At 36.6% G+C, this 7,999-nt stretch overlaps 2 protein-coding genes and 1 non-coding gene across 3 annotated transcripts; 2 read left to right on the plus strand and 1 right to left on the minus strand.

The window, feature by feature from the left end:
• Positions 1-290: 290 nt before the first annotated feature.
• On the plus strand, positions 291-1,550 carry LOC132051600 (pentatricopeptide repeat-containing protein At2g40240, mitochondrial-like). The gene has a single exon (XM_059442748.1). It carries the CDS (start codon positions 429-431, stop codon positions 1,380-1,382), a length of 954 nt encoding a protein of 317 aa, XP_059298731.1. The 5' UTR covers positions 291-428; the 3' UTR covers positions 1,383-1,550.
• Positions 1,551-4,448: 2,898 nt separating this feature from the next.
• Positions 4,449-5,295, minus strand: LOC132054384 (LOB domain-containing protein 21-like). Its single transcript, XM_059446405.1, has one exon. It carries the CDS (start codon positions 5,163-5,165, stop codon positions 4,638-4,640), a length of 528 nt encoding a protein of 175 aa, XP_059302388.1. The 5' UTR covers positions 5,166-5,295; the 3' UTR covers positions 4,449-4,637.
• Positions 5,296-5,574: 279 nt separating this feature from the next.
• Positions 5,575-5,648, plus strand: TRNAI-AAU (transfer RNA isoleucine (anticodon AAU)). The gene has a single exon. It is a non-coding gene; the product is annotated as a tRNA-Ile (tRNA).
• The last annotated feature ends 2,351 nt before the right edge of the window (positions 5,649-7,999 follow it).

A 7,999-nucleotide genomic window follows, 5' to 3' on the forward strand; every position in this document is an offset into this window, starting at 1 on the left:
TGTGGATGTTATGATACATATGTCGTAGTTAAACGTAAACTATGCCAAGCGAAATCTAAAACTATATCGTTTTTCATATTATGTTGAGTGTTGAAAATTTCATCTTATCCGGCATAATTTGTGTGTATGTTATAATACATATCTTAGATGCTAAACAGAAATTATACGGAGCGAATTCTGCCGTGCCAAAAATACTAAAGAGCAAAAATTAAAGAGTACTCCGAGATAGAACATTTGTGCGAATGACCCCCATCTTTCCCCAAGTATGTTGTAAATGGGCTTCAGTCCACGAACATGGAGCATGACTTCGGGTCTTCCCTAAACGACCCAAAATCACACACTCAAAATCATACGACACCTGGGTTCTACAACCCGAATCCCCTTTCCTACATCATCCATAATTCTCCATCGAACAAAACACCCTAGAAATGCTAGCACTTCGCAAACTCTCAACCTTAAAATCGTCACGTTTTCTCTCTTCTCTCGCATCTATCCCAGGCATTCCCAGTTGCACTTACTACGACACGCGCATCAACCAAGCTGGCCGTGAAGGAAATTTCGAAACTGTCGGTCACCTTCTCAACAAGCGCGTGCTCGATGGTTTCTTCAACACAAACAACACCTTCAAATTCATTACCACAACTAACCTCTCTATACTTAACAATCTATTAGATACAATATCTCAATTAGAAAATAATTTCGCTAGAAAATGCTCTTACGATTGTCTAATCGCGCGTCTATCGAAAATGCACTGTATTAAGGAAGCCACGCGCGTTGCTGAAGTAATGGTGAGTGAAGGACACGCGGCAGCAAACAATGCCACGTTTCATCCTATAATTAACGCGCTAACGAAGAAAGAGGAATTCGATGAAGCGTGGCGCGTGTTGGATGTGATGAAATCCGACGGAATTAGTCCCGATTTGACCGCGTATAATTATCTGTTGACGGGTTATTGTTTCATCGGGAATTTGACATCTGCTGCTCGTGTTGTGGAAAAGATTGATGAGGAAGAGTTAGGGGCGGATACGAGGACGTATGATGCACTTGTATTAGGCGCGTGTAGAGCGGGGAAATTGGATGCGGCGTTGGCATTGTTGAGGAGGATGGTGGATGATGGAGTTTCGCCTTTGTATTGCACGCACACGCATATTATCAACGCGTTTTTGAAGTATAATTATTATGAACTGGCGGTTGAGTTTGTTAGGTGTAATGCAGGGAGAGACTTGAAATTGGATGCGGAAAATTTTGGTGTATTGGCGACCAAATTGATTACTCGAAGTAGATTCGAGGAAGCTAAGGAACTTGTGAAAGAGATGAGTGAAAGGAGATTGACAATGGGTCCGAGATTGAAGGATTTCTATGAATTGAATGTTAGGTCGTGATGGATTGAGATAATTATTATGTATGAATGCAGCATTTTTGAAATGTAAAGACTTGGTTTTGTTGCATTTGTTAGTTAAAAAGGAAATTCATCAAGTAGTCGTTTGATGATGCATACGGATTATGAATGTAATTTGATCCAAAGTAAGGGAATGTCATTTTGATACAAATAGTTAGAAAGATTAAAAAAGGAGATGAAGTATTATGCTGTGCGTGTTACGCGTTTTAGAATTTATTACTAGATTGATTTGTTCAAGTTTTAGATCTTTCTGGTATGGACTAATTTTCTTTTAATTTTTTAAATAACAATGTGGCTACAAACACATCAGGAAAAAATTTTGATCCAGAAATAACATGGTTGGTGTTATACAATATGTTTTTTCTTATTACGTAATCGTTTTGTTCAAGTATTGTTTGCACTAGATCCTTCATGTTCTCTTCAAGGACCAAGATTTTAATACCTCAAGGGAATGCTAAAGCATACAATTGTGAAAAAGGTTTTGCTCTGGCTTACTTTGAAGTGAGAAGATAATTGAGAAGATCTGAGAACTTGAAGCAGCAGTAGCTAATAAAGTTGGAAAAGGGCAGTATCTCTACTCGAAGGATGTTGGCGAAGGTCTATCAGAGCTCAAAAGATCGACCCTGCTCTTGCCGGTAAGCCAACTTAGCCACCGCGGGTATTTGCACCTAAGCAATGATGTATGACGTGTTTGAACATATAACTTAACCATGGTTAATTAATGTATATTTTACTTCATTAAATCATTTAACCATGGTAAGTTGAATTGGTTAGCTGGAAACATCCTGTTTGGGTAAATGTTTACCCAACTTTGAACTCGTGTGCTCACAAGTTTGTTTTATCCAGTTTACGCTGCAGCAATGATATTGAACCAACCTGTCTTTTATCTTTCAATGAGAACATGATCAGTTTATCATACCTCTAGATAAAACATCACTGCCCTTTGGTGTTTCTTATTACTGTATAGCCCTTTCAAGTTTGCAGTTGTTAAATGCTAGATATTGGTTTTTGGCCGGATATAGTGATAGTGCCTTATGGCTTTGCTAAAAGATTGTCATACATCCCAGTCTATTTTGCTCCACAGTCTTCCATCTGGCGTTAGTATTTAAATTGTGGAACCACTAGTTAACATTATTAAGTCCCCGTGATGTATGAGATTGTCAACTACTGGGGCTTAAATTTAGGGAAGCATAAGTGGTTGCAGTGCTATGGCTCTATGATTCTATAGTTTCCATTTATTTGCCAGATTTTTGCACACTGACTTTTATTGCTTGTTTAGTGTTTACTTTCAAATGTCCAGAAACTGTGAATTAGACAATTTGGCTGATTTGACTCTCCGGTTTTATATACTTTGTTGTTAATTCAATGTGATATCTGATTTCTATAGGGTTGAGTCGGCCTAACATTGAGCAATTTTAACTTGAAAAAGAAAGTGCAATGGTACTTTGCACCACTTTTTGAGCATAGGATTCTCCGTCCTTCCGTGTCTCTCGCTTGCTCATGGGACATAGTATGAAGTATTTCTCTATGTCCTTTTTTAACTACTACTTTAACTTGATAGGAAGATCTTCAACTTTTCTTGTTTACCTAATGATTAGCAATTGGATAAGTATGCAATCTCAATAATGTTAATGTTGCTTACACTTCCGTTTTTAGCGTATTTTCTAATGTTGGAGTGGGTTAGAGTCCCACATTTGTTGGGGAATGGATTGGTGGCCTGCTTATATGGATTTGGTAAATCCTCCCCTCATGAACTAGCTTTTGGGGTTAGGTTAGGCCTAAGGGTCATATCTCACATCTAAAAAGCCGTAGTTATTGGCAGCAAGTTGCATTCCAAAGGACAATCAATGAAGTCCATTGCTGAGCAAAGGTTAATTCACTTAGTTGCTTGTAAATTGTTGCATGGTAACTTGTCATTTTGTAAGGTGAAAAAAAGATATTTCGAGCGTGTGAAAAGTTCACCTTGAGGCTCATCTATTTGCTCCATCAAGCAGGTCATTGCATGCTGGCAAAGAATTGAAACACGGGTTTCATCTTTGAGAAAAAGGACTGATGTTGTAAGCCCGGTTCCAGGCTTACTGTTGTATCGTTGCTGGGGTAGGGCACTGAAGCTTGGCAGGATTCTATCACATGGTGGGTACATTACTGGATAATGCAGGAACTAACAAGTTGGGACGGAGTTTCAGACAACCCAATAAAAGAACTCTGTTTCCTTTGTACCAGCAGCTTAACTATTACTGTGCTTCTCAGAAGCTGCTGGATACTTGTGGATTTATCTCTGTGGAGCTTCAGTTATCGAATATCTAAGAAATACTTTATTAATATTTTAAGTGCTACTAGAGTATAATCCTAACTTAGTTTGTGTAAAAACATTGTATAAGTCGTGATATGGAATCAATGTTGATGTATGATCCTACCTCGCAAATTTGTTGATTGTCATTTATCGCACTTGAATTTGTCCTAGGTTATGATATTTTCGTGATTTCTCTTTAGAAAACACGTTCAATTTCTTCGAATATGTATTGCTTCATATTTTTCTGTATCAATCATATCAGAAAGTCGAGCTCAAAACATATCCTTGAGCCTGTTTGGATGGGCTTAAAAAAAACAGCTTACAAGCCAAAAAAAAAATAAGTTGGTGCAGTCCAACTTAATTTTTTTGGCTTATAAGCTGTTTTCAGCTTATAAGCTTTAGATAAGTTAAGTCAAACAAACCCAATTAGTTTTTTGAACTATTTTTAAGCAAAAAACTTTAAGTCAAGCTACAGTCAACACTCAAAAAAAGCTGAAAATAGCTTATAGGCAACTTATAAGCCAATCCAAACGGGCTCCTTGTCGAGTTTGGTATCCTTTTTACTTTTTGGAAAATGGAATAGCTCAAAGCACTTGTGATTTTCGAAACTTTTGTGCGTTGTTCGTGCACCTGAGTCAGAAAATGATAGATATGGGAACACCTTACAATCAAATAATCTCGCGGATATAAATACGTGATATAAATACGTGTTAATTGCTCCGCCATGTGAGTATTCTGAATATGAGGTGCACAGACTTTTTATGGGCTTAACACTCCAAGAATAAAAGAAAACGTGGCTATAGCCGTTAATCAGAAAAGCAAATGACTAAATTAGTCTTTCATTTACTAGGCAAATCATACCATGTAGAAAAACAAAGAAAATTACCTTTCATGAGCCGCTTCCTTTTTGTATATACAAGGAAATGCGTAAACACAATGGAGTGATCATGGAAATGGGAATTGGCCAAATTCATTGGTGGATCCACTTTGGTCCATGTTAAAGATATTCTGGCTGAAGCTATCCAAGAATCCACCAGACACCGAAGTGTCCACAAAAACAGAAGGCATGTTGGCATTGAGAGGATCATAATCCAAGAATGAACAAGAAGCTGTGCTGCTAGGCTTGGCTTCATAGTAAGCAAGATGAGATCTAGTAACCATCAGATCATGTTGTAACTCCGCCATCTTCTGCTGCAAAGACGCTATGGCTCCAATGCAACCGTAAACCGGGTCCCTGAGCCTCACCTCAGCCTCGTAGACCAGCGAGTTGACAGTGTCCTCTCGCTGGTCATGTGGTACTTCATTCAGGATCTTGATCACGTTGCTAGCTCCAAACACCTTGTGCACGTTCGCAAACTTCTTGGGCTCGTCTGACCGGAAATATGGTGCAAATTGGCAATTGGGAGTGCACCTTCTCTTCAAGAACTTACAAGCTGCACAAGAAGATGTTGAACGAGGCTCATTACTCTTCATGGCTTCCGCTTTTCCGAAAACTTCAGTTTCACACGCGGCTTTGGTTCTTTACATATAGGGTTCCACCTATGTCTGTGATAAAATATGAAGAGTCTCCGTTATATACTACTCCCGCTGTTCCAAATACTTGTCGCATTTTTCATTTACATGCCCCTTAAGAAAGCATTTATAAGGGTGGCATTTTGACTATTTTACCCTCTTAACATATCTTTATCATATTATCTCTCCTCAATATGAGAACCTCTTAAATGTTGGTATGTGAACTCACAAAATCAGCCTATTGACGTAATCAATTCAAGGGTAAAGAAACTACTTAATTTATCTTGGTTTAATAAAATGATAAGTATTTGAGACAAGTATTTTTTAGTAAGGACGACAAGTATTTTGGGACTGACAAAGTACACAACAAGGCCCATTAGCTCAGTTGGTTAGAGCGTCGTGCTAATAACGCGAAGGTCGCAGGTTCGAGACCTGCATGGGCCATTGTCATATTTTCTCACCCCACCGTTTTGGCGTAATATTCAATGGGCAATTTACACGATTGCCCTTCACTGGGGGTGGTATTTAATTTTTACCCCTCAAATTGGTGGTCTTTAACTTTTGCCCTTCGCTAAAAATTCCTTGATTTCGGGTTCGAACCCCCTCTAAGTCAAAAATTTTAAAAAAATTCGCAAGGCAGAATTTTGCAAAATTCTATCTTGCTAATCCAAACATCTTCCTTGTGATTTTTTTTTTTTTAAACTGAACTGAGATTCGAACCCACAACCTCGGGAAATTAGGCGAAGGGCAAAAATTAAAACCGCCAATTTGAAGGGCAAAAATTAAAGACCATCCCAAATGAAGGGCAATCCGCGCAAAAAAATGATATTCAATGATCTCTCCATTAGAAAAGTTCCGTTTCTATTTACTGTGGAAAATTCTGAAATGGCAATGCAAGTTCCATAATATTCTTTTCTTTTCTTTGTTAAAACGAAAAAATGAAAAGTCATAGCAACTGGAATACAGTCCCCTTTTGCTGACAAATTAAAAAGGGTAGTGGAAGAGAAATAGTGAAACATGGGGTATGTGTGTCTCGAAGAAGTAATATGGGACAAGATAGTTCAAGGAAAAAGCAAAAAGCAAAAAGAAAAAAGAAAACAAAAATAGATAAGGCTTAATGCATATGCAGTCATATAAACTTGTCTCTTTTTTCATTTTTCGCTTTCAATTAAGATTGTTCCTATGAATCCCCGAACTAAATGCCCAAAGTGTGTCTATCAAACCCTCTAAATCGATTTTATTAGAAGCAAAAATTAAATTGTAGTAATGAAGGTGAAGTAATATTTTAGACGAGTGGTAAGTTATTCTTTAGGTCATGGATGTGTCGGTTTCTGTTGGTTCTGCTCTTCCACTGCCAGCTTAATTAAGAGCTTACTCGTTTCCCCCCTCTCAATTCTTTGTTAATTTTAGCTAAAAAAAAGGCATAATTAAATTAGAATATATATTAGCATGTTGCTACATTGAAGATAAAATATTATGTAAGTCAGATTGTGTTTGATAGATACACTTGAGGACGAGTTCAAGGGTTTAATAGGAATAATACTTAGTTAAAGTGCCAAAATGAAAAAAAAAATAACTTCAGGCGCTGTATATGCATTAAGCCACAACTATTCCTTTGATATCTTGATTGGAGGGGTAGGAGATGGGACATGATGATTCATCACCAAAATATGAGATGTTACAACAATTGATTATGAAAGAAAAGAGATTTCACAAGAAAAGGAAACCCTATTCCTATATATGTAGAGAGAGTAGTATATATTCTCTACGAGAGGGAAACCTAATACCTATGCACAGAGAGCCTATAGCTAGTAGCTAGACAAAGATTCAAAGAACTGAAGTGCATTATGTATCTGGAGTTTGAAAGGAATAAAGCGAACATGTTCCCAAATTCGCAGGATCTTGATTTTTATCCTTGTAAATCATAATCTTGAAATATCTTATCAAGTAGAGTAATTCGTTATTTTGGTTAACAGAATTTTTTTCATATAAGACATTTTAAAATTATGGAGGAAGCATGCCATTTTATTTTCTTATCTAGGTGAACTTATTTCTTCAGATAACCGCGCATATATAACGAATTCAGACTTTAAAAGCAGTATTATGTTTTAAAAAATATACAATTTCTTTGAAATGAAAATTTTAAGAAAATGATACATATGATTGATAGTTTGTTTCGATTACGGTTAGACCTTTTCTTGATTAATACCAACAAAATATATATATTAGCACTTAACCAAATAGAACTAACAATAAATTTTGTTTTTCATCGATTAATTTAATTCGAATTGATTTTTCAATTTTGCTTGGACGCCCCTACTGTCACCTGTATGTATGCATCGATTGAGTTAAATCAAACATGCTAGCTGTGATGATGCTACCCAATCATGATGATAAACTAAGTCTATCATTATCATATCAAATCACCAGTATTTACTAAGAAATGATTCTCAAGAAGTCTTTCATATTTCTTTTCTGCCACCTAAGTTGCGATGATGATATCATTTTAGTCAGCAGGTCAAACCACATTTGAAGTATTCTTCTTTCATTACTTTGTTTGGAAACATTTAACAATTGAATTAGTGAGAGTTACTTCCCTAACCTAGTTAGAAAAGACTGGATTCGTTTGAGATTGAATTTTGTTTGATTCTAGTTTGGATAGAGGAGGAAATAATGTTTATTAAACTAAATTGTCATATATATATATATATATATATATATATGGTTCAAAAGGGCATATCTAGCTGCATTTATCAAATGGTTCAGTTGTTTTTGGAAAGTAATACAAGTATTTC

This window comes from Lycium ferocissimum, chromosome 4, assembly GCF_029784015.1.
Source record: "Lycium ferocissimum isolate CSIRO_LF1 chromosome 4, AGI_CSIRO_Lferr_CH_V1, whole genome shotgun sequence".
NCBI classification, from domain to species: Eukaryota; Viridiplantae; Streptophyta; class Magnoliopsida; order Solanales; family Solanaceae; genus Lycium; species Lycium ferocissimum.

What these genes read in the sequence shown, in the direction of transcription:
- LOC132054384 (XM_059446405.1), bottom strand. Translation starts at nt 5,165, where the DNA reads ATGAAGAGTAATGAGCCTCGTTCAACATCTTCTTGTGCAGCTTGTAAG.
- LOC132051600 (XM_059442748.1), top strand. Translation starts at nt 429, where the DNA reads ATGCTAGCACTTCGCAAACTCTCAACCTTAAAATCGTCACGTTTTCTC.